General features: G+C 39.0%; 1 protein-coding gene across 2 annotated transcripts in view; it reads right to left on the bottom strand.

Annotated features, from left to right (window-relative positions):
- Window positions 1-3,982: 3,982 nt before the first annotated feature.
- The window catches only part of LOC127440824 (gastrula zinc finger protein XlCGF8.2DB-like), a 28,590-nt gene continuing 6,159 nt past the window's right edge, over window positions 3,983-26,413 (bottom strand). For both annotated transcript variants that reach the window (XM_051697761.1, XM_051697762.1), the window contains exon 3: window positions 3,983-6,612. In XM_051697761.1, the coding sequence (XP_051553721.1) occupies window positions 5,579-6,612 (1,034 nt within the window). In that variant the 3' untranslated portion in view covers window positions 3,983-5,578. The remainder of the gene's footprint in view (window positions 6,613-26,413) is intronic.

A 26,413-nucleotide genomic window follows, 5' to 3' on the forward strand; every position in this document is an offset into this window, starting at 1 on the left:
CACACACTGATCTTAATTTTTCATGACTTTGAGAAATGGCTTACATCAAATGAGTACAAAGTAATCTACAGAAGTGCTATTACAAAGTGTTCTGCACTGCGGACAATGGCTAACCGTTCTACTGTGGCTTCAGAGTTACTAGAGATTTTTCTCAAGAAAAAACTCATAGTGCCTACTTCAGCACGATAGAATTCATTTCATGATGCCTTGTCCAGGATCACTGACAATCCAGTTTGTGAGCTAAATACTATTTGCACTCAATTTGGAATAAAATGCAAATTATTGGGAGTATCTTTTCCTAAAGGAATATTGTATTGTGTTGAAGCCACTCACTGTAGCACTAGACATATTGCAAGGAAAAGATAATTGCTGTTTTGGAACACTTCTTCCAACCCTGGAGATTCTAATGTTCAAGACACTGGTGCTGCGGGATGGGCTTAGAATGACAGCATCTCTCCTTGATGTCATTGTTCAGGTAATCTTATGAAGTTTATGCAAATTGCTAATATCTTGGTTCACCCATGGTTTAGACCTTTTTACATTATCTGTCATACTCTTGTCTCATGTGAAGTGTATATTTTGTTTTTTTCTCATAGGCGATCAAAGTACGCTTTTCCTCTAATGATGGACTATAAAGATGCTCTCCTGGCTGCAGTCACTTTGCCCAAATTTAAGTTATGCTGGCTAAAAGAAGAGAAGAAAGACACAGTCAGGGCAATGCTTACCAATGAGTGGCGTAAGTTGCATTTTGAAGAGCAACAGGAGAAAGTTCAACAGCACCATAAACCTGCTTGATCCAGTAATGACTTTTTTGCATTTGAACAGGAGGAAATTTTCTACTTTGCTGAAACAGAGATCATGGAATATTTGAAATCTGCAGGGTCTGAGCTGGGTGTTCTTAACCAGTTTCCCAGGGTTAAGGCTGTTTCACTGAAATACGACACTGCCACACCATCAAGTGCACCAGTTGAAAGGCTTTTCAGCCTAGGGAATCTTGTGCTGACCCCCAGAAGGAACAGAATGTCAAGCAAACATTTTGAGAGTCTTACATTAATGAGATACAACCACTATTTTAGAAATGAAGCCGCACAGTCAGCTGAGCAGTAGCTCAAGAAATAATGCATATGAAAATATATGTATTGAATAAGGTACTCTGCTTTTAAAAGTCTGTTAATATTTACAGCTTGTTACCGCTAATGTTTAACTTATCTTGTTAAGTTATTTGTTATTGTTATTCAGATACAGTATCATGTGGAGTAAATCCCTTAGTTAACTAAAGGGGGTTCTTTTCAATATTCTGTGTGATTTTATAAATTTGTAATTTTATCATAACTTGATTATACCTTTTTTTTTTTTAGAATCTCTCTCATACATTTGTCAGATGATTACACATGCTTTCAAGCAGTTGATGTACCATACTGTAATATGCATAATACTGTAACTACAGTTTTATTATGGGTTACTGAGTTAGGGGTTGCTTTTGTTTTTAGTAGCTCTTATTGTTAAGCCATTTTATATAATTTGTTTTAAAAAACTGTTTTAAAAATGGTTTACTAAAAGCTGTGCTTTATAGGCTAACAGTGGTTCCCAACCCTGTTCCTGGATGCCCCCCAACACTACACATTTTGGAAATCTCCCTAATCAAACACACCTGATTCAGCTCATTAGCTTGTTAGTAGAAACTCTACCACCTGAATTGGGTGTGTCAGATAAGGGAGGCCTCCAGGAACAGGGTTGGGAACCACAGGGCTAACCTATTCTGTGTTTGACAAGTTATAGAATTAAAAAAAAGAGTTTCATTTTTATTGTCCATTTGGTCAAGGTTGATGCAGATTTTAATAAGTTAGTAATGACTTAATTAATGATTTAGTTAGTTTAATAATTAGTAATGAGTAATGCAATTACTTTTCAGACAGAGTAATTAATTACAGTTATTAAATACATTGTTGAAAATGTAATTAAGAAATGAATTACTTTTTTGGAGTAACTTACCCAACACTGTCAGTGAGTACATCACAAAACCAAAAAACTTGACCTCAAATCTATGCCTCTTTGCTGGTATGAACTGTCAGAATGCCAGCCTGCCCTTCCACTTCATTAGTGACTCATCCACAGAGATCCTTGATTGGCACAAAGATGTTACGAAACGAGGAAGTGATGGCTGTAAATATTTTTCTTATTTTACGCAGGGGATCGCTGACACTGGCACCAGCACTGCTGCTATAGTGCAGGCAATGGAGGAGGAGGAAGCAGTCTTGGGAGAACAAGGACTTGAAAAATGGGGTCTGTGCTCCAGTACTCATGGGGTGAGTTCTTTTTCACAATTCCCATAAGTACAACTGTTACAAAAATGTAGTACACCTCACTGATATTAGTTGGAACCCACTTTGCCAGCTTTCCTTTCACTCCAGGTGGTGTTTTTCCCAGCTGCTCCGAAGCGTATTGGTTTGTTTCTGGAACAGTCTCCTCAACAAGTTCCTCTGTCATAAACATTTTAAAACACTGGACCTCTGTGGGGGATGCAGGTGGGGTCTGAGGTCCAGGAGGGGTAAAATTGCTGGTACCACTCCAGCAGGAAGAGCTTACCTCCTTCACCTCCCTTGGTTTTGTGTTTGCAGGTGTAGGAGCAGTGGGTGAGGCATCTTCATCCTCAGCATCAAGGGCTTGGAGTTTGGGGGGCATCTCCTCATCTGTGTCACTTCCTTCATTGTCAAAATCTCCCTCCTCCTCCATCAGAATCAAAAAAATATTTCTCTGATCTCATCTGTAAATCGATTCCTTTTTTAAAGCAGACATATTTTCTGTGGCAATTGTGTAAATAAAACTGTAAATAATCAAATTAACTCAAGATGTGTGTAAAATAGATGAAGGGTTCCGATGCGAGTATGAAGTAAAAGTGATGTGCCGTGATATCACTTGTCACCGGGGGAAAGGGAAGACTAGTGAAAGGCTATGGCCATTTTTTTTCTTTTTTAAATTGCAGTGCAGGGCCTGTCTGATAATATTATATATATATATGTATATATATATACACACACAGATTCACTATTAAAAATAATTAACAACATAATATGTTTCATGTGAATAAAACATTGCGTTTGAAATGTAATTGTTTTTCTTGCTGTTGTCATAGACACGAGTGTGTAGCAGCAGCCATACAGCAAAGCGAAAGAAGATTTGGTGAGTTTCTCATCTAGTTTTGCTGCTGTTATACACAGTGTGTGGCTATGGACAGTAAACTTGTATTCTGTGTTTGTTTTAATGCTTGTAACATAAAATAAACATCCTGTGGTTGAAAAGATTGTTCAAGTAGCTGTTTAGAGGTACTTTTAAACATGAAGACGCTCAACACTTATGTCATAAATTAACATGGCATTAAAATGTGTTTTCACTTACTTCTATGAGTAGAATTCACATGAGATCAGTAAAAGAAGTTCTTTTAACTACTCGGTGATCATTCAAAGTAACAAATACTGTATGCAGTAGATAATGCATAATTTGTCTTGTTTACATTTTAAATTCATGGAGCTAATGCACACTATATGCTGCCATAAGCCATGCATAAACCTGTGGCCATATTTACAAAGATTTGTAACTTAACACTAGGAGTTCTCCAAAGAGTTCCTAGCTAAGAATTTTTTCTTAAATGCTATTCACAAAACTGCTAAGAGCAAGTTTTACTAAGGAAATCTTAATGTAAGATTCAGGCAGAGCTGACCTTGTTGCTATGGATGATGTCACAATTTATAAGCGCACTCTTTTAAATCGCCCAAAGCAGTAGATGGGGGAAAAGCAAATTATCTGCAAATTACTTACATACAGATAGCAGTGCATTCAGAAAGTATTCAGACCCCTTCATTTTTTTCACATTTTGTTATGCTGCAGCCTTATGCTAAAATGCTTTAAATTATTATTTTTTCACATCAATCTACACCCCATACCCCATAATGACAAAGCAAAAAACAGATTTTTGATAACTGCAAATTTATTAAAAAAGAAAAAACTGAAATATCACATTGTCATAAGTATTCAGACCCTTTGCTATGACACTTGAAATTTAGTTCAGGTGCATCCCATTTCTCTGGATCATATTTGAGATGTTTCTACACTTTGAATGGAGTCCATCTGTGGCAAATTCAATTGATTGGACATAATTTGGAAAGGCGCACACCTGTCTATATAAAGACTCACAGCTGAAAATGCATATCAGAGCAAAAACCAAGCCATGATGTCAAAGGAACTGCCTGCAGATGGAACCTGATGGTCACTCTGGTTGAGCTCCAGAGATCATGCGTGGAGATGGGAGAAACTTGCAGAAAGACAACCATCACTGCAACGCTCCACCGAGCTGGGCTTTATGGCAGAGTGGCCAGACGGAAGCCTCTCCTCAGTGCAAGACACATGAAAGCCCACTTGGAATTTGCAAAAAAGCACCTAAAGGACTCTCAAGACCATGAAAAACAAGATTCTCTGGTCTGATGAAACGAAAACTGTTTGGCCTCAATTCTAAGCGTCATGTCTGGAGGATACCAGGCACCGCTTATCACCTGCGCAATACCATCCCAATGGTGAAGCATGGTGGTGGTAGCATCACGCTGTGGGGGTGTTTTTCTGCAGCAGGGACTGGGGGAATGGTTAGGGTTGAAGGAAAGCTGAATGCACAAAAATACAGAGATTTATAGTTGGTGCAATGAAACAATCGTGTGTCCCGTCTACTGTATCAACTACACCGTGTAGCCCCGCGATGGCCGTGAATGCTGCCTTTTTCTCTGCAATGAGCATGCATCCAAAAGAAAACATACAATATAAACTATCAAATTGTCGGATAATGTGCGTTCTGGAGAGGGCATATATAGTTAGATGATTCTGCTGACGGATGACTGAAATTCCTAATTAATCCATGCAACACAGTTTTATTTTTCCTGTGGCCAGTAAGTGCAGGATTTTCAAAACCTTTATCTCTGGTTTAACTGGGTTGTTTCGATTTGTGGGAGAGTTAAATCCATCTCTAACTAATATAGTAATCATGAAAACACCCTTGCAATTCAGAAGATAACTTTTTAAAAGGTTTATTTCTTAACAATTGACGGCAGCAGACATGCTACAGATCATTTGTGAGTCACTTTTATGGATTTAAAAGTCCTCAGGAGGACTTCTTTGGTGTTGTGGGTTTAGGAAGCATTGAAATGCTTCATGAATCACTTTTAAAGTAGCACGCCCCTAATTTTTAAGTGTTGCTCATAAATTTCCACGTTAACTGCTTTTAGCCTTAAGATTTTTTGTGATTACAGTCCCAGCTCGCTAGCTAAGAATAGCGGTGTGTTCATGTTGACTAATCTTAACTGACTGAACAGGAATGAGCTGTAGGTCTCAAAGTAGGTGGAGCTCCATGTCACACCTACAGTACCGATGACGTGAACTAATGGTAGGAAGGTGTTGAGCAGTCGGTACGAAGTTTTCCTGAAAGTTCACCCTGGCGAGCCATTACGAACCACCGAAACAAACTAACCACCTTTTTGGCCAGATTTTGTTCTAAATGAAGTCACACCTGTTTGTTCTTCAATTTGATATGTGTGTGTCAAAACGGAATTTTCATGTGATTCTCAAGGGTATTTTTGTCTGTGAAGCCAGAGTGAGAGCGCTGATGATTTTTGAGTTTTCTTGCCTGATTAAAACTCTTGCCACAATGTGAACAGTGGTGTAATTTATTTTCTGAATGAACATTTCTATGCCTTTTTAGGCTACTTGAACTTGAGAAACTCTTTCCACACTGATGACATGAATAAGGCTTCTCTCCAGTGTGAATTCTCATGTGATTTGTAAGGTTTACTTTGTGTCTGAAATTCTTTCCACACTGAAGACATGCATCAAGCTTCTCTCCAGTGTGATCTCTTATGTGGATTTTAATGCTCTTTTTATCTGCAAAACTTTTTCCACACTGAGAACAAGTGAAAGGTTTCTCTCCAGTATGAATTCTCATATGATTTGTAAGGTTTACTTTGTGTCTGAAACTCCTTCCACACTGAAGACATGTAAAAGGCTTCTCTCCAGTGTGAATTCTTATGTGGGTTTTAATACTCTTTTTTTCTGCAAAACTTTTTCCACACTTATTGCAAGTGAAAGGTTTCTCTCCAGTGTGAATTCTCATGTGATTTGTAAGGTTTACTCTTTGTCTGAAACTCTTTCCACACTGAAGACATGTATAAGGCTTCTCTCCAGTGTGAATTCTCATGTGATTTGTAAGGTGTACTTTGTGTCTGAAACTCTTTCCACACTGAAGACATGTGAAAGGCTTCTCTCCAGTGTGAATTCTCGTGTGTATAGAAAGGTGTACTTTCTGTATGAAACTTTTTCCACACTGAAGACAAGTGAAAGCCTTCTCTCCAGTGTGAATTTTTATGTGACTCTTAAGGTTTCCTTTTTTTGTGAAACTCTTTCCACATTGAGGGCACATGGCTTTTTCTGCTTTTGTTCTTTTTAGTGCAAAATTCATTTCAGTCTGTGAGCAACTATACGATTTTTGTCCAGTTATGAAATCAGCAGGTTTCTGATGGTGATATTTCTTCTCCTCTTCATTTAGTTCTTGGCTTTCCTTTTTCTCTTCCATCTGGTCTAAAATAGACAAATAAAATAGTCAAAAATAAATACAAGTGAGAAATTAAAAGCAAAATAGGAAGAACAGAACAAATAGTAAAAAGCAACAAAGGAAGTTATTTCTGTGATCTTTATCTTGAAATATCTTTATCTAGCTTAAATTTGCCATTCTAATGTTCAGAGGTTTATTCTGGTATAGTCGACAAAGTTTTGCCCACCCCTCTGATTAAAAATGAATTGTTTCCAAGTGGGTAACTTTATTACAACAATAATGTATTTTCATAGCGCTGACAGGTCAAGTTAAACAAGTCAGTGAAATTACTAAATAAATACATCCCCAATACTTGGTTTGCCTGACTTATTAACAGAAATAATAAGGTTAAGACTAGAACATAATTTATTTTATGCAGTGGTAAAACTCGCAATACTTAAAAATCCAAATTTGAACAACAATCTCATCTAACTCTACCAGGGGACTACTACTTACCTCTAAGTTCTCACCTCTAGTTTTATTCAGATGGAATGATTTTTTTTAGTGTACAACCTACATTATGATCCTTTTATTCAATAATTTGTTTTCCAGCAAGACATGCAACCTTGTGCTGACTTACATTTATATTGTTGTTCTTGACAAATACCTTTAACAAATACTTTTACAGGTAGTTAAAAGGATAGTTTACACAAAAATGAAAATTCTGTCATGATTACTCTTCCACATGCCCATAGAAATGTCTCTCTTCTGTGGAACACAAAATGAGATATTAGGCTGAATGTTAGTCCCAGTCACCATTCACTTTCATACAATGAAAGTGACTGGTGCCTGAGACTAACATATTTCCTAATATCTCCTTTTAAGTTTCACGGTTGAAAGAAAGCAATATGGGTTTGCAAAAACATGAAGGTAGGTGATAAAATCGTTTTCATTTGGGGTCAACCATTCCTTTACAAGTGGTGTTATCACTTTTAATAAGTCAATGCTCTCCAGAACACAATTTATTTTATGCGACATTTCACAAATTGTAACTGCAGACTGGAACCTTAACAAAAATTTTTTAATAGACTAAATAAAGGTACAGTCACAGTAGGCTTTGAGCATGCAACATTTTTTCAACCCAAGTTCAGATGCATTTAAATGGGAGTGAACGGAGTATGTAGTGTTACCGCTGGAGTGGCTGGAGATCAGACTCTTGAAGTTCCAAAAATCACAGATAGACAGCATAGATGTCATCCATACAAACCGTATTAAATATCGTTGAAATAAATGTCTTCTAAAGCGATACAATCACTTTTGGTGTGAAAAAGATGAATATTTAAGTATTTTTTAACTATAAACAATTGCTTCTGGTAAGCTTCACAAGAGCTTGTGACGTATTCACGTTGACATGCTACAGATGTAATCTCACGCACTTCTCTTGGTTGAGACATCCAGGATAAGCACACAAATGCACCATTGTGAGTAAACATACAGTCAGTTACTCCTCCTTCGAAATGTACAAATTCAAATCAGCGGGCCCATAACCAAGGAAGTTTGGGGAATTGAACAGGCTTTGGTAGGGAAACCACCTCTTTGCCATCTCTGTGTACAAGACAGGCTTTTGGAGGGGCGGGGATAAATCTTACTAAAAACTTTTGGCTAATGGATTTTGACAGTCTTGCACATGTCACACACATCATTTTAGTGATGATTTTGGGATAAAAAAAGACAAGTACAGTATGTTTATCATAATACCAATGTGTATAACTTTTGACCAGTAGGTAGTGCTGTCACCAAGTAAAATAGTGCTGTCAAAGTGTAAAGCGTTGCCAAGACACAGCCTCAGATCCTTTCTAGCATCTTTTTAGCCATCAAATTAAACAAAATCCATAGACGAGAAAGGTTCTGTCTATCTGTAACAAAGCAAAGTCATTTTTATTTGTATAGTGCTTTTCACAACACACACTGTTTCAAAGCAGCATTACAGGAAATCATGCATAAAAAAAAAAAAAAGAACTAATATCTATAAATTCTTAGAGTGATCATTGTGTAGTTTGATTAAATATGATTGTAAATTGTGTATACAAATTAAGTAATTAAATAATAATTGTATTTAGAACCCCTGTGTGCAAGCTGAAGGTGACTGTGGCAAGGAACACAAAATTCCATAAGATTTTGGTTAATGGAGAAAAATAACCTCGGGAGAGACCAGGCTCACTGTGGGGGCCAGTTCCCCTCTGGCTAAACAACATAAATATAATGCCAATATTAGTTATTAAAGCCACATAAGGGACATGATAGAACATTATTGCAATTTACATAAAACAAGCAAATGTACTAGGAATTTCTATCCTGTTTTAACATATTCCTGTTGTCTATTTTAACTACTGTGTTTAAAGTATATGAAATGTCTTTTGAAACTGTTTAACTTCCAATCACTGGTGGTCATGTGACAGGGAGGAGGAAGTGTTTTTACCACCTCATTGTAAATAAATAAGCAGCATGGCTTACTACAGTTACCAGTGATTACATCGTTGATCATCGAGTGTTCTGAATTGTGGAGTACGATACTAATGCGTTCTATCACTACTGGACTACTTACCTTTATGGGATTATCACAGCATGTTTGGATTGTTGCACTTGGGATTCTAAATACACTAGTGAACACTTTGGACTAACACTTGTGCTGCGTCAGAATATCCATACATCCCTACTGTACGGTATGCCAAAAACAGTATGCTATTGGAAAAGTATGTCCGAATCATCAGTATTCATAAAACACCCGAATGACTTACTATTTCTGGCGAGATTCTGAAATGTGCATCGACTGAACACTTTCCGATCCCATAATCCCATTTTAGAGATTATTGTTGTTATATCATAAATTCGGGTCACGGGTCAATACCCACATCCTCGGATGTAGTATGTCTGGAATCTATTCATACTACTTACCTGCATACCTAGCGAATGTACTGTTTTACCAGCCAAGAAGTGCGTCCTTCATTAAATAGAGTACATACTCTGACAGTATGCATTTTCGGACGAAGGGTTGGACTGTAAGTAGTGAGAGAACTGTAGCGGCAGCCCTTGTGTGCAGCCATCTTCGTGTGAAGACCTATTTTGGGTAAAGACCTGCGAGTGTAGATGCACGAGTCCACAGATCAAGGACAGCGACAAAGCGCCATTCACTACACTACGTTTCGTTCCCTTTTCTTTTTTTCCTATACTACTTATATTTCCTTGCTGTGCTTGTTACGTGTTTTCAGTACATTCCTACTGTTTCCTGTGGACAAAAATCCACACACACGCCGTTTACTACGCACTCCAGAACACCTGAGATCGCTTACTGCAGCCTCACCACATTCTCTCTCTGTCTCAGTTGGCCTGTGGAACTGCCAGTCAGCTATCAACAAAGCAGATTTTTATCCCAGCCTTCGCCATTCAGTCAAAACTTAATATTTTGGCCCTGACTGAGACAAGGATCAGCACAGACAATACTGCAACTCCTTTGGCTCTCTACCAACTTCACTTTGATCCACACCCCTCATCAGACTGGGTGGGATGGGGGAACTTGTTTGCTCATTTCCAACATATGGAAATTAACTTTTCACTCATCTATCTTCAATAAAACATTTTTTTGAGGACCTACATTTTGTTGAGGAGCTAGATGTATTGCTGTCCTCATTCCCTGAGGATGGCACTCCACTGTGGTCCTCAGGGACTTTAACATCCACTTGGATAAACCTCAAGAGGCTGACTTCTCACACCTGATTTGACCTTACAAGATTGCTCACTCCTGCAACACACAGAACAGGAAAACAGCTAGATCTCATCCTTACCCATAATTGTATCTCCAATTATCCTCTTGCTACGCCTCTACATATCTCTGACCACTTCTTCATCCAGTTCTGTCACTCTGCTTTCTTCCTTACCTCTCACCCCACCTATGGTTTCCTTCCACCATAATCTCTGCCTTCTCTCCCCCACTTGCTTCTCTTCTATGATTTCTGCATCCCTTCCCTCAACTATCTGCTCCTCTTCAACTGATATAAATCAAGCTAAAAATACTCTTTGCTCAACATTGACTTCTTGCCTTGATAGTGTCTGTCCTCTTACCTCCAAGCCAGCACATACCACTCCCCCTCTAGCCCCTGGCTGTCGGAAACACTTCGTGATCACCACACTGAGCTCAGGGCTGCAGAGAGGAAGTGGAACAAGTCAAAACACCCTGCTGACCTGAGCAAGTATGATTCTCTTCTCTCCTCTTTCCTGTAGTGTTTCTTCTGCTTAGGTTGATAATTACGAGAATCAGTAACACTTCAGGTCCCTGTAAACTGTTTTCTACTCACTCTTCTATTCTCTATTCTCCCCTACCTCCTCCCATTTCTTCTGTGACTGCTGATGACTTTGCCACATTTTTTACTGACAACATAGTGAGCATCAGCAGCCAGTTCTTCACATCACATAACCACAACGCCATCTTCCAACATCCGATCCTCTGTTTTCCTCCTTCTCTCCTCACTCCGAGATCAAGATCTCCAAAGTGCTACTTTCTAATCGAGAGACCTCCTCTCGGATGCTCCACACTTCCGCTTAGTTGTTGTTATCAGCTAGACTAACGTTACTGGTGATGGCAAGCAGTGGAGGCTCTGGATGAATATGCGCTGTTATAGGGTGTTAAAATGACTGTAAAATGAATGTCACAACAATAAGCCCCCACAAAAGCTGCCAATGCTGAAACATTGAGTCAAACCAGATGAAATAAGCAGCAGTTGCACTCTGTCACTTGCCTATTTTTTAAAACATTGATAGATAATTCCAAATGATGACCATCATTTTGGAAGATAACAAAGATGAAAAACATTTAAACAAACATTTTTTTTATTAATCATCTTTACGAGGTTCATTTCTCATGTTGTGCTGCGTGTATGTGAATAAGGTAGAGACAGAGTTGTTGTTGGCAGAGTGCGTAAGAAGGCGGCACTTGTTAATGCAGAAATAATGCCATAAATCTGAAGATTTATTAAATTGAATTTATGATGACCATACACTCTCTCTTCACGGACATGTCCTCTTTTTTGAACCTTAATAAAGCATCCAGATTTGGCTGTTTTCATATTGAAGTGCACAACAAGAAACACAATGAAATCTAGCGCATCATATTCATGGATTCTCTCTCTGCATGCTGTATGTCTGTGTCTCTCTTTCACACACACACACACACACACACACATACAGAGCATGTGCAGCACGTGCTCGAGTAGTAACTTTACCATGTAAATGTGTGTGATTGTGTGCTTACCTATTCGGGATTGCCATCGAAACCTAATGTCTATACGCAGACATTAGTGAGAAAGTGATTTACGTTAAGTAAACACAGACTGTTCTTTTGTGTTTGACTGTTGTTAGTGATATTACAGTGCTTAGTAATGGGAATAAGCTGCGAAGCGGAAGTCGGTTGCATCCACATTGGAAGAACGCACTAAGCATAATGGGTAATTTCGCTGCCTGTCAAAAAGGTGGATAGGGAGAGAAAATGAAGGACAGGTGCGCTGATAATCAATGAGCAGGGCATTCAGCGTCTCCATAGAAACGCTGATCACGTTCACCAAGTGACAGCTGAACACACACAGAACAAACCTGACAAACTCACCGGGACCGTCACAAAATGAGATTTTTTGGTTAATGCAATCCCTGGACCCACCTACATCTGTCACGAGCCGCAATACATCAATCATTATGTTACTGTGTTACTGCAGGATTAATGTGTTGCTTAAAGTGCAAGCAAAAACAAGAAATTTTTGTCGTGTGGCTCCCCCTGGTGGAAAAACAGTAAAACAGCCTGCTTTCTCCATATTTCTAATTGTTTAAAAATGCAGTTGTAAAAATAGCTATTTCTTCTGTTATAGCTGTTTCCTCTGCCAAATTGATGTCATTTTGCATGTGGCCTCAGAATGCTCTTTTTTCCATGTTTTTTTACGTTTTGATAAGTTTGACATTTGTGCTCACAAGATACAAGGCTAATTATTTATTATGGGCCACAGCCCAACATGTATTTGATTATATCTTCAGAACGATTTGAAATGTCAAAATTATTTTTGATTAATTTTGTCTGGAGGGTCTTTAGATGATGTATACCAACTTGTGTGCGAATCGAAAAAACGGCCTAGGATGAGTTTGAAAAAGTATGTTTTTCAAAAAAATATTTGTGATAAAAAGGTTTTCTTACAGGAATGGAAATCCTTGTGGCCATATCATTGGGGGCACTGGTGGATTCAGAGAAGCAACAAATGTTTTCTGTAGCCTATACGGTTCCAGAGTTGTGAGCAAAAACGCAAATTATCTAATTATACCACCACCGTGTGGCCGATTGTCACAAAATTTGATATCCAACTTTGAGTTGACACCCTGCATGTGTATAGTAATTTCCATAATCCTCAGACATTCCCAATATAGTAATAAGGTGCTGAAATTTGATTGGCTGTTGGCAGCCATTTTTGTTAATTTGTCGAATTTATTTTTTAAGAATGTTACCATTTGAACCAAAGACGACGCATATTTAATTTGAACTTTGTCGCTCAAATGGCTGTAAAGTTATGACACTTTTTTAGTTGTAGTGCCTCCTAGGGATGGAATTGTACGAAACATTGCTGACATCATCTAAATGTCCTGTTGACTGTGTACTGAGTTTGGTTACATTTGGCCCCAAATTGGCCCGGTTGCTAGGGAGGGTAGAGTCACATGGGGTAACCTCCTCGTGATCACTGTAATGTGGTTCGTTCTCTGTGGGGCGCGTGTTGAGTTGAGCGTGGATGCCACGGTGGGTGGCGTGAAGCCTCCAAATGCGCTATGACTCTGTGGCAATGGGCTCAACAAGCCACGTGATAAGATGCACGGGTTGACGGTCTCAGACGCGGAGGCAACTGAGATTCGTCCTCCGCCACCCGGATTGAGGCGAATCACTACGCGACCACGAGGACTTAAAAGCACATTGGGAATTGGCCATTCCAAATTGTGAGAAAAAAAAAAAATTACTCAAATTGCGTTAAACTGAAGGAATTGTTGCCCCCAGATTGATTTGGCTAGTGCCCTCAGAATGTCCTATTGTCCATGTGTTCCAAATTTGTTCAGTTTGGACATTGTGCTGACAAGATCCGCACCAATTAGTCATTATAGGCCACACCCCAAAATACATTGCCTTACCTTTTCTGTATGCCCTAATGAATCAATATTATTTTAATACATTTTGTTGGGAGCTATCTCTACATGACACATACCAAATTTCATGTTTATCAAACAATGGCTCAAGACATGTTCGAAAAAGTAGTTTTTTTCCCCATATAACCATATGAGTGGCACTGAAAATAAAAAACAGAAATAATCTTTATTGTACCTCATACAATTCCGAAGTTATAAGCAAAACGGATAATTAACTTATTATAGTGCCATTTTCACCCCAAAATTTTGTATACAACTTTTTGTTAACACCCCACTTGTGTGTACAAAGTTTAATGACCATCGGCCAATCACAATTTAAAGGAATGGTACACCCAAAAGTAATAATTCTCTTATTTACTCACCCTCATGCCATCATAAACTCTTTTATACCAAACTTTCAAGCTCTAAGAACATCAAGGCAACATAAAGGTAATCCATAGGACTAGAATGGTTTAATCTAGGTTTAGTCTTCTGAAGCGATACAGTCACTTTGGGTGAGAAACAGACCAAAAAGTCCTTAATCAATAAAAAAAAACTTAACATTCGCAGCCTCCTTGACGCATTCATGCGAGAAGATCGTTCATTATGCAAGTTCAAATTATAGCCTCGATTTGAGGTTAGGGTACTTTTAAAATTTACCATGGTTGCCAAAAAGTTGACAATAAACATTAGTTTGTTTGTACTGGATTTTATTGCAATATCATCTTCAAAGGCTACTTCATGGCAAATACAGGAAGTAATCCAACAATTGATAAATGCAACACATTTTGTAAAAAATAAAACTACAAAATTAATCAATCCTATAAAATATGTCAGTTCTATAAAAGATTCTTTAACTGTACTTGTGATAAAAATTCTAAAAGTTTTTCAGGGCACATCTTACAAAACAAGTCTTTCAAAGTTTTTCATGATAAAAATCATTGTCTCGTGACATTAAAGACATGGCAGACCAAAAGCAAATATTTTACAGTCACAGTTGTATTATGATAAACATTAGAAAATGGAACATATTAATGTCATGATGAATAATGACACCATGATTGGGGACCTAGCAACTGTGTGCAGCATTAAAGGATCATCATTTTGAATCCTAAACTGTATTCCAATAGGGCCAGATGTATGGTGAATAAGGACTTAAATTTTGGTCTCTTTTTCCCTAAGCAATCATACAACCTCAGAAGACATTAAACAGCTCAAATCGAGGGTCGCGTGGCGCCATGTGAGGGTCGGACGTGTGAATGGCAAGCTCTGCGCACTTTGCTAGTTTTAATACTTTTTATTTTTGTAATTATTTTTTTTTTTAATTAAATCATACAATAACTACGAAATGCAAAACACACACACACACACACACACACATATATATATATACATATATATATATATATATACACATATATATTACACATACATACACACACACACACACAATAATCATACTAACTATATTACACTACTCTCTCCACACCCCACCCGAGAGCCCTCCAAAAACTCCAAATACCTGCCTCATTTCCGTATAAACATATCCAAGCCACCCTGTCTTCCCGATGACACCTCCTCATAAGCTGCCACCCTCCCCACCTCCGTGCAACACTCCGGATATGGGGGTGCACCGGCTGACTTCCAACCCCTCAAAATAACCTGCCTGACGATCATCACACAGGTCAGAACCCAGTTCTCTATATGGCCATCCCCCACATCGATGACCACCCCATCGCCCAGAACACAAAATCTGTGGCAAAATGAAACCCGAGTGCCAACCACGTCACACACAAAATTCTGAACCTTCGACCAGAATTTCTGGATCTCGACACACCACCAAAAAACATGGGCCATGTCTCCATCCTCCGACTGGCATCTCCAGCAGGTGGGTGTGTCTTTAAGACCAAGCCTATACAGTCTAGAGGGGTCCAATAAAATCTATGCAAAATTTTGAATTGTATAAGATGCACCCTTGCACCTCTAGAAGCAGACTTAACGTTTTTAAGAAACTTAGCCCACACTCCTTCCTCCAATGCCAAGTTGAAATCTTTCTCCCAAACTCTCTTGAGAGAAGTTAAAGTTCCATCCCCCAGACTCTGAATTAACAGGGAGTAATACACTGATGCCTCATGACCTTTTCCAAAAGCCGCAATCACCTCTCCCAAAGCATCTGCCTCCTTATTGGGGGTGTGCTACTCCCAAAAATAGTACAAAGCAGGTGGCGCAGTTTTAAATACCTATAAAACTGAGATCTGGGGATCCCAAAATGTTGGACCAAGTTTTCAAACGATCTCAACACTCCACTTTCATGTAGGTCACCGAGTGTAGCAACCCCCCTCACAATCCACTCTGGCCAGCAGAAAGGGGACTTGCCAATACACAGTCTTGTGTTCTGCCATATGCTCGAGGCAACATTTAAATAAGTGTTTAATTTAAACAATCTGGACACTTTAGTCAATACCGAGTGTAAAAGCGGAATAACGGGGTGTAACTTCCGATTAGTTTGATAGAGATGCTTTGTAATGGCTAAATTGGGGCAAGAACTGCCTGTTCAATAACAAACCAGGGAGGGGCTCTCTCAGGTGGAAGTGACCAATGAGCCAAATGTGTGAGACTGAACGCATAGTAATAAAACAAAATCTTGGTTAGGCCAAGCCCACCTTTGTCAATCGGCCTATGTAACTTATTAAAATGCATTCTGGGATGTTTACCATTCCAAATGAAGGCCTTCGCTATGCTATCAAATTGCTTGAAATAAGAGAGGGAGACATCTACAGGGAGAGATTGTAGCAGGTAGTTACATTTTGGAATACAATTCATTTTAATAACATTAACCTTCATCGATAAATGTAATGAAGCCCACATCGCTCGAAAACCTTTTTATTAAAGGGTCAAATTGAACCAACTAAATCAGACAAATTTGCTGGGAATAAAATGCCCAAATACTTAATGCCCTGTTTGGGCCACTGGAAGGCGCCCGGCTGGAAAGCCGTTACTGGACAGTACGCTGTCAGAGCCAAAGCTTCGTATTTAGACCAATTGACTTTGTATCCTGAGAACTTGGAAAAGGAATTAATAATTCTGTGGAGGCCAGGCATAGATCTAGTAGGTTCAGAGACAAATAATAAAATATCATCTGCATAAAGCAGAAGCTTATGCACCACACCTCCCACAACCACCCCTGGAAAATCATCCTCCTTTCTTATCGCGGCTGCTAATGGTTCCAGGCCAAGACAGAACAATAATGAGGAAAGAGGGCAACCCTGCCGAGTGCCCCTATCCAGAGTAAAATAATCTGAAATTAATCCATTTGTTTGTACCGCTGCTACAGGGTGTCTATAAAGTAACTTAATCCAACCAATAAATGTACTCCCGAACCCATACATTTCCAAAATCTTAAAAAGATAATCCCATTCTATCATATCAAACGTCTTTTCAGCTTCAAGTGAGATGGCAGCGACCGGAGACTGATCATTCGCTACTGACCACATGATATTGATGAGATGCCTGATGTTATCAGAAGAGCTGAGACCCCGAATAAATCCCACCTGAGCTATATGTATAAGAGATGTCATAACTTTACTTAATCAATTAGCCAAAATGTTTGACAATAGTTTTACATCTAGTTGGATCAGAGATTGAACAGTAACTTTTACACTCGCTTGGATCTTTGTCCTTTTTAAGAATCAGACTGATCCGGGCTTGTGTCATGGTTGGAGGAAGCTTTCCATTCTTTAACGACTCAGTATAAACTTCTAACAAAAGTGGAGCCAGTTCTGTAGCATAGGATCTAAAAAATTCTGTGGCAAAACCATCTGGCCCCGGAGCCTTGCCAGTAGGTAGGGTCTTTATTACCTCGTCAAGCTCCTCCAAGGTTATCTCAGAACCAAGAGAGTTTTTTTGCTCAGTCTTCAGTTTAGGAAGATCTAATGGTTCCACAAAGTTCCTAATATCTTCATCAGTAGACGAAGACGTGGAACTATAAAGATCAATATAGAAATCCATAAAAGCATTATTAATATCAATGGCTGAGGTAAAAATTTCACCACCAGCAGATTTCACTGAGGGAATGATAGAAAGAGACTCTCTCTGCTTTATATATCTAGCCAAAAGCTTCCCTGCTTTGTCCCCCGACTCAAAGTATGACTGTCTTGCCCTGAATAACCAAACTCCACTTTCTGCGTCAAAATAGTATTATATTTAAATCGGGTCAATTCTCTGAGGCCATCAGATGACATATGGCGCTTCAGCTCTGCCTCTGCATTTTTAATATTTCCTTCCAACTCCACGAGTTCTCGTGCTTTGGATTTTTTGATGAATGAGGCATACTGTGTGATCCGACCCCTAAGGCCACGCCCACAGAGGATACCGAGGACCAGTTGGTCTCCATATAAATATTGATTTCAGTCTTTAACATTTGCTGGAAATCAGGATTTTGCAAAAGGGATACATTAAGGCATCAACTATATGATTTCTTTTTCTCTATATGTGACAACACCTCTAAACTCACCAGGGCGTGATCTGAGACTAAAATTTTTCCAACTGAGCAATCAACAACAGATGAAATGAGGGATTTGGATGTTAAAAAAAAAAAAATCTATTCTAAAATAAATCTTATGGACTGATGAAGAAAAATTATAGTCTCTACCAGATGGGTTCAAAAGTCTCCAAATATCTGTAAGACCAAGATTTTTACACATCCTGTGAAGCATCAATGTTGCTCTAGTGGGCTTACACACTTTTGCTTCACTATGATCAAGGACTGAATCCATCAAAAGATTAAAGTCTCCTCCCAAAATTATATCATGAGGGGTGCCAGCGGCTTGCAACATCCCTTCAAGATCTATAAAAAAGCCCTGATCATCAGCGTTAGGTGCGTAAATATTAGCCAAAATCAGACTTTGCCCCTGACTTTCTGCTAAAACAATAATGACTCTTCCTAATTTATCATTAAAATGTTTGAGACATTTAAACTGTAAATGTTTATTTACCAATATAATGACTCCCTTGCTCTTACTTGAGCCAACACTAAAGAAAACATGTCCACCCCATATCTTCCCAAATTTTTCAGCTTCCTGCGGGGAAAGATACGTTTCTTGAAGAAACACTATCATATTTCTTTCGTTTAAGAAAAGAAATAACCTTCCTTCTTTTTATGGGGTGCCCCAACCCATTCACATTCCTTGTGGAGAGAGATAGTACACTCATATTAACATTTGACATTTTGATATAATAAAAAAAAATTAATTGTGTGCCAAAGACAAAATTATGAAGACCACATTTCAACATTAATGCAACAATAGAACCCCGAACTTCCCCCCGAACAAAACAAACAGAAGAAAGAAAAATGTGCGCATTAACCCCGCGCACGACATCGCCAACCGGCATCAATCCCTTTAAACTCAAAGAGTCCATGTACACCTACGAGAGCCCCCGCGATGACTTTGCCATCGGATTGCTCAATTTTGCCTCACAAATTTGTAAGGCAAAATTACATAACATCAAATATTTTGTTAAACAAACCCCAGCCAACAGGCAGAACACAAAGAACATGTAGACTCATTCACAGAACTGTCTTGAAGGTATGTTCCTTCACAAAACAAATTCCAGCCAATATAAAGCCGTTCAGTTTCCTCGGTCAGACAAACGAATCTTCAGTGAGCCAGCTGATGAGTGCAGCAGATGACATAATCATTCCAATGTCCCATGAAAATACTCCACAAATCATACTCCAGCCAACAGGAGGCATAAGCACAAGGAACTGACAGCTTCATCCATAACTGTCCCGAAGTAATGTTAACAAAACAAGCTCCAACCGCTAGGCGGGACCAGCACAAAAGGAAACGAAACACACATCCCAGTTCCTCGGATGGGCAATAGTCAATTCACTCGGAGGCCGAATAAAAGTATATCCCATGATTTACACAGTCCGTCAACTTTATAAAAGACATCCTTTGTGTGGGCATGTAGATATTTTGCGGTCATCCATAGTGTCTATTCTCAATCTGCCTGGGAACTTCATTGTAAAAGTGATCTTTCGTCAATGCAAAAGTTTCTTTAAGGAAAAGTGTTAATCCACAAAACAAAACAAACTCCAACCACTCAGTGAAGCCAACGAAAAAAGAAACAAAAATGGCGCCCAGCTTCCTCCGAAAGCCAGAGTATGTACAGTGAGTCAATCCACTCACAAAAAAAAACACTCCATGGTTACTCACCCAATGTTTCAATATAAGACATTGCCTGATTGGGACATGTAAATACTTTGCTGCCGTCCTTGGTGTTTATTCTCAGTCTGGCCGGAAACATCAGAGCAAAAGTGATCTTCCGCTGATGTAAGAGTTTCTTGCATTCCTTAAACCGATCGCGTTTCTCTCTTGTCAAGTTCACAAATTCCGGGAACAAGAAAATATTGTAATTCTTCCAAGAAAGCTTTCCTTTGCTCCTCGCCTGGTGCAACACGAGATCTTTATCAGATAAGCTCAAAAATTTGGCCAGAATCGATCGGGGCCTTTCTCCCTCAGCAGATCTGTGAGCTGGGACTCTGTGAGCTCGCTCGATTTCCAGCTTGTGGCCAATGTCGAGCAGACCCAGGAAAAGCTCGTCTAGGAATTTCACCATATCTCTGCCCTCCTCATGCTCAGGAATTCCAACAATTCGAATGTTATTCCTGCGGCTTCTATTCTCAAGATCTTCAAGCTTTTCAAGAACACGTTCCAAATCAACTTTGGTCGCAGGCGGATTAGCGGCCAATTCCCTCTCTGATGCCTCCAAATAATCGATTCATTTTTCAACATCTGTCACTCTTGTGACTAGCTCAGAGACTTTTTTTCCACTAGATCCTCCAAGTCCGCAAGTACCTTCGTCAACATCACTGACATGTTGGACAGTTGACGCTGGATTCCTTCTCCCGCCGCGCCATCCAAATCGAGTACCCAATCCACAGGCCTGTCTGGGCTTTCATCTTGAACCCGTAAGTGTCTTTTAATGTCTCCAGAGCCCAAGAATTTTGACTTCTTTGCCATGTTTACCTCAAACAGTAAATGTGTAACTGGGTGTATCGAATTTCACCGGATTATATCATGAAAATAATTTAAAAAAATTAGCAAAGTGCACAGAGCTCTCTCACACGACTGCCCTTCACATGGCGTCACGTGGCCCCTAGTTTTAATACTTTTTAGGTCATAAACCAGTGAGATACGATACACTCTGACTCTTAACTGTTCTAGGAAGACAATATGTCAAAGAACTCAAAATCCTCAGGCTCTGGAGACATTAAAAGACACTTACGTGCTTAAGCTGAAGCCCCTGTAGAACAGGCTGAAAGCCCGGGACTCAATTTGGACAGTGCGGTGAAAGAGATTCAGTGTCAACTGTTGAACATGACGGCGATGCTGACGCAGGTTGTTGCAGACTTGGACCAGCTTACTGTAATACGTCGATTGATCACTGCCATGGAGACGAAATTCACTGAGATGGTTACAAGAGTGTCGGACGTTGAGAAGTGGATCGATTATCTGGAGTCATCGGAGAGGGAATTAGCTGCTAACCCGCTAGCGACCAAGATGGACTTGGAGCATGTTTGGGAAAAGTTGGAAGACCTTAGAATCATAACTGGCGAAACAACATCCGAATTGTTGGAATTCCTGAGGCCAAGATATAGTGAAATTCCTAGACGGGCTCTTCCCGAGTCTGTCGACATAACAGGCCACAAGCTGGAAATCGTGCGAGCTCACAGGTTTCCGGCTCGGAGATCCGCGGAGGGAGACGGGCCCCGATCAATTCTGGCCAAGTTTCCGAGATCATCCGATAAAGATCTTGTGTTACGCGAGGCGAGGAGTAAAGAAAGGCTTTCATGGAAGAACCACAACATTTTCTTGTTCCCAGACTTTACGAATTCGACAAGAGGAACATGATCTATTCAAGGAATGCAAGAAACTCTTACATCAACGGAAGGTCACTTTTGCATTGATGTTCCCGGCCAAATTGAGAATAGATACTAAGGATGGCCGCAAAATATTTACATGCCCACAGCAAGCGATGCCCTTCATAAAGTCAATGGAATGAGTAAGTCATTGTGTGATGCTGTCTATTCAGCCGAGTGGGCCTGACTTAATGAACATTCACTTGACTGTTCGAGGAAACTGAGCACCTTCTTTGGTCTTTGTTTTGTGGGATAACACTCCTTTGGGACAGTTTGTGGATGAATCTGCACATTCTTTGTGCTTATGCCTCCTATTGATTGGAGTTTGTTCTGTGGAATATTTCTTGCAAAACACTGGAGTGATTAGGGCATTTTTTGCACACATGTAACAGCCGAGTGGGCCTAACATTCACTTGACTGTCTGAGGAAACTGGGTGCCTTTTTTGTTTCTTTTTGTGCTGGTTCCACCTAGCGACTGGAGTTTGTTTTGTGGAGGAACACACCTTCAGAACAGTTATGTGGATGAATCTACACGTCTTTGTGTTTATCCCGCCTATTGGCTGGAGTTTGTTTCATAGATTATTTTCTATTGTGTAATTCTGTCTCAACAAAATTTTTATAGAAGCACCGGACTTGAACAATCCAACAGCAAAGTTGTCATGGGGGCTCTCGTAGGCGTACATGGACTGTTTGAATTTAGAGGGATGGATGCCAGTTGGTGCTGTCGTGCAGAGGGTTAATGCACACGTTTTTCCTTTTTCTGTTTGTTTGGTTTGGGGTTTGATTGTTGCACTAATGTTGGAAGGTGGTCTTTATCATTTTATTTTTGACATACAATCTATTTTTTCTAATGTCAATATGTCAATTGTTAATATGAGTGGATTTTCTCTCTCCACGTGGAATGTGAATGGCTTGGTGCTTCCCATTAAAAGAAGGAAGGTCATTTCTTTTCGTAAACGTAAGAAATATGATATTGTGTTTCTTCAAGAATCGCACCTTTCCCCGCAGGAAGCTGAACAATTTGGGAAGATATGGGGTGGACATGTTTTCTTTAGTGCTGGCTCAAGTAAGTACAGGGGAGTCATTACATTGATAAGTAAATATCTACAATTCAAATGTCTCAAACAGATTAATGATAAATTAGGAAGAGTCATTATTGTTTAGCAGAAATTCAGGGGCAAAGGTTGATTTTGGCTAATATTTACGCACCTAACACTGATGATCATGGCTTTTTTATAGATCTTGAAGTGATGTTGCAAGCCGCTGGCACCCCTCATGATATAATATTGGGAGGAGACTTTAATCTTTTGATAGACTCCTTGATCATAGTGAAGCAAAAATGTGTAAGCCCCCTAGAGCAACACTGATGCTTCACAGGATGTGTAAAAATCTTGGTCTTACAGATATTTGGAGACTTTTGAACCCATCTGGTAGGGACTATAATTTTTTTTTTCATCAGTCCATAAGATTTATTCTAGAATAGATTTTTTTATATATATCCAAGTCCCTCATTTCATCTGTTGTTGATTGCTCAATTGGAAACATCTTAGTCTCAGATCAAGCCCTGGTGAGTTTAGAGGTGTTGCCACATACAGAGAAAAATAAGTCATATAGTTGGTGCTTTAATGTATTACTTTTGCAAAATCCTGAATTCCAACAAATGTTAAAAATCAATGTTTATATGGAAACCAACTGGTCATCAGTATCCTCTGTGGGCGTGGCTTGGGAGGCATTTAAGGCAGTTGTTGGGGTCGGATCATTAAGTATGCCTCATTCACCAAAAAATCCAAAGCATGAGAACTCGTGGAACTGGAAGGGAATATTAAATATGCCAAAGCAGAGCTGAAGTGCCAAATGCCTTCTGATGGCCTCAGAGAATTGACCCGGTGGAGAAAAAAAAAAATATTACACTATTTTGTTGCGGAAAATGGAGTTTTGGCTATTCAGGGCGGGACAAGGCAGAGAAGCTTTTGGCTAGATATATAAAGCAGAGAGAGACTTTTTCTACCATTCCCTCAATGAAATCTGCTGGTGGTGAAATATTTACCTCAGCCATTGATATTAATAATGCTATTAAAGAATTCTACCCTGATCTCAATAGTTCCACGTCTTCGTCTACTGATGAAGATATTAGAAACTTTGTGGAACCATTAGACCTCCCTAAACTAACAATTGAGACAAAAAATTATCTTGATTCTGAGATAAACTTGGAGCTTGGCGAGGTAATTAAGGGGGCCAGATGGTTTTGCCACGGAATTTTTTAGATCTTATGCTACAGAACTGGCTCCATTTTTGCTAGAATTTATACAGAATCATTAAAGAATGGAAAGCTTCCGCCAACCATAATACAAGCCCGGATCAGTCTGATTCTTAAAAAGGACAAAGATCCAAGTGAGTGTAAGAGTTACAGTCCAATTTCCCTGATCCAGCTAGACGTAAAAATATTGTCAAATTTTTGGCTAACCGATGAAGTTATGACATCTCTTATACATATAGATCAGGTGGGGTTTATTCGGGGTTGCAGCTCTTCTGATAACATTAGGTGTTTCATTAATATCATGTGGTCAGTGGAAAACGATCAGACTCTGGTCGCTGCCATCTCACTTGATGACGAAAAGGCGTTTGATATGGTAGAATAGGGTTATATTTTTAAGATTTTGGAAATATATGGGTTCGGGAATACTTTTATTGGATGGATTAAGTTACTTTATAGTAAGCGGTACAAACAAATGGATTCATTTCAGATTATTTTACTCTAGATAGTGGCACCCGGCAGGGTTGCCTTCTTTCCCCATTATTGTTCTGTCTTGCCCTGGAGCCATTAGCAGCTGCGATAAGAAAGGAAGATGATTTTCCAGGGGTGGTGGCGGGAGGTATGGTGCATACGCTTTTGATTTACGTAGATGATATTTTATTATTCATCTCCAACCCCACTAGATCTATGCCTTTCCTCCACAGAATTATTAATTCTAGAGTCCGACAGATATGTTTTTTTTTTTAGACCGATACCGAGAGGGAAAATTCACCGATTACTGATATGGTGGCTGATATAGCTAATTTCTGAGCTGGAATGAAAGCAGACCTTTTCTGTGTGGATTTTTCACCGATTTTGCACCAATATGACTATGCAAAGGTATTCAGAGGGCTGCTTTCTTAAATATTTTTATCAAAGAATATTTGACATTATTATTATACATTGTCAACAAATTCTAGAAATGAACAAATAAATTTAAATTTTTTTAAATTTTAAATAAAGAATAAATAAAAATACAATAAATGGCTTAATAAACATCAGTACTGTATGTTTAGTATAAGTCAACTGCTGACCATTTAAATAATAAATAAAAATACAATACCTAAATAAACATCAGTATTACTGTTTAGTATCAGTCAGATGCTGACCATTAAAATAAAGAATAAATAAAAATAAAGTTCTCGGGATACAGAGTCAGTTGGTCTAAATCCGAAGATTTGGCTCTGACAGCGTACTGCCCAGTAATGGCTTTTCAGCTGGGCGCCTTCCAGTGGCCCAAACAGGGCATTAAATATTTGGGCATTTTATTCCCAGCAAATTTGTGTGATTTAATTAGTTAATTTTGACCCCTTAATAAAAAGTTTTTCGAGCGATGTGGACAGGTGGGCTTCATTACATAAGCGTAACAGATTACATTTCAATACGTTGCATAGGCCAATTAACAAAGGTGGGCTAGTCCTACCTAAGAGATTTATTATTATTATGCATTCGGTCTCAGACATTTGGCTCATTGGTCGCTTCAACCTGAGAGAGCCCCTCCCTGGTTTTGTATTGAACAGGAAGTTCTTGCCGCTATTTTGCCACTGCAAAGCCTATCAAACTATTCGGAGAAGTTAAGTCACACCCCATTATCTCGCATTTGCGTGCGGTATGGACTAAAGTGTCCAGAGTGTTTAATTCTGAGATTTATTTAAATGTTGTCTCGAGCATATGGCTGAACCCAAAATTACGTATTAATGTAAGGATGTTAGGGATGTTCAGGGGGAGAGACATATAATTTTATGCATTTATTCTGTGCATGTTCCGTTTGTGTAATCCTGTTTTTCGAATCAATAAAATATTATAAAAAAAAAAAAACAGCTCAAATCACAAGGATTACTTTTGTGTTGTTTATGGACTTTCTGTTCTGAAGAAGAAAGTAAATCATACGAGTTTGAGACAGCATGACTGAGTAAATGATGAGAGAATTATCATCTTTGGGTGAAACTATCTCTTTAAATTTGTTCTGTTGTGTGTTGTGGAAAATTAATTTACATTATGCTCTGTTTCTTTGCTATCATTTCTTATTAACTGTAAATTGCTTTCTGTAAATAAACCAAACATTTTCCAATGCTCAGATAAATAGTTTCTCTCTGTATAGCTAAGTTGACTAATGTTACTTTGTGTGGCCATCTCTGCCAAGGTCAGAGAGAAAAGAGAGGCAGAGAACTGTCTTATCAGAGGACACAGCTGAAGAGTGAAAAACATATTATTATGGAATGTACTGAGGAAGACTAGCGTGGATGAAGAATAGTGCATTTCAGGACAGGAACCTGTCCATTTAAGGTGAAGATAGGAGGTTCTGTGGTAATTACTTTTTATATTTAGCCAATCATTTAGCTGTTTTCTGAAAAAGTAATATGTTTGTAATGATTAAAAATCTGAATTTTGGGACTAACCCTCACAGCTCTCAGAGGTTTACTTGGTAGTA

Source organism: Myxocyprinus asiaticus, chromosome 5 (assembly GCF_019703515.2).
Source record: "Myxocyprinus asiaticus isolate MX2 ecotype Aquarium Trade chromosome 5, UBuf_Myxa_2, whole genome shotgun sequence".
Taxonomy (NCBI): Eukaryota; Metazoa; Chordata; class Actinopteri; order Cypriniformes; family Catostomidae; genus Myxocyprinus; species Myxocyprinus asiaticus.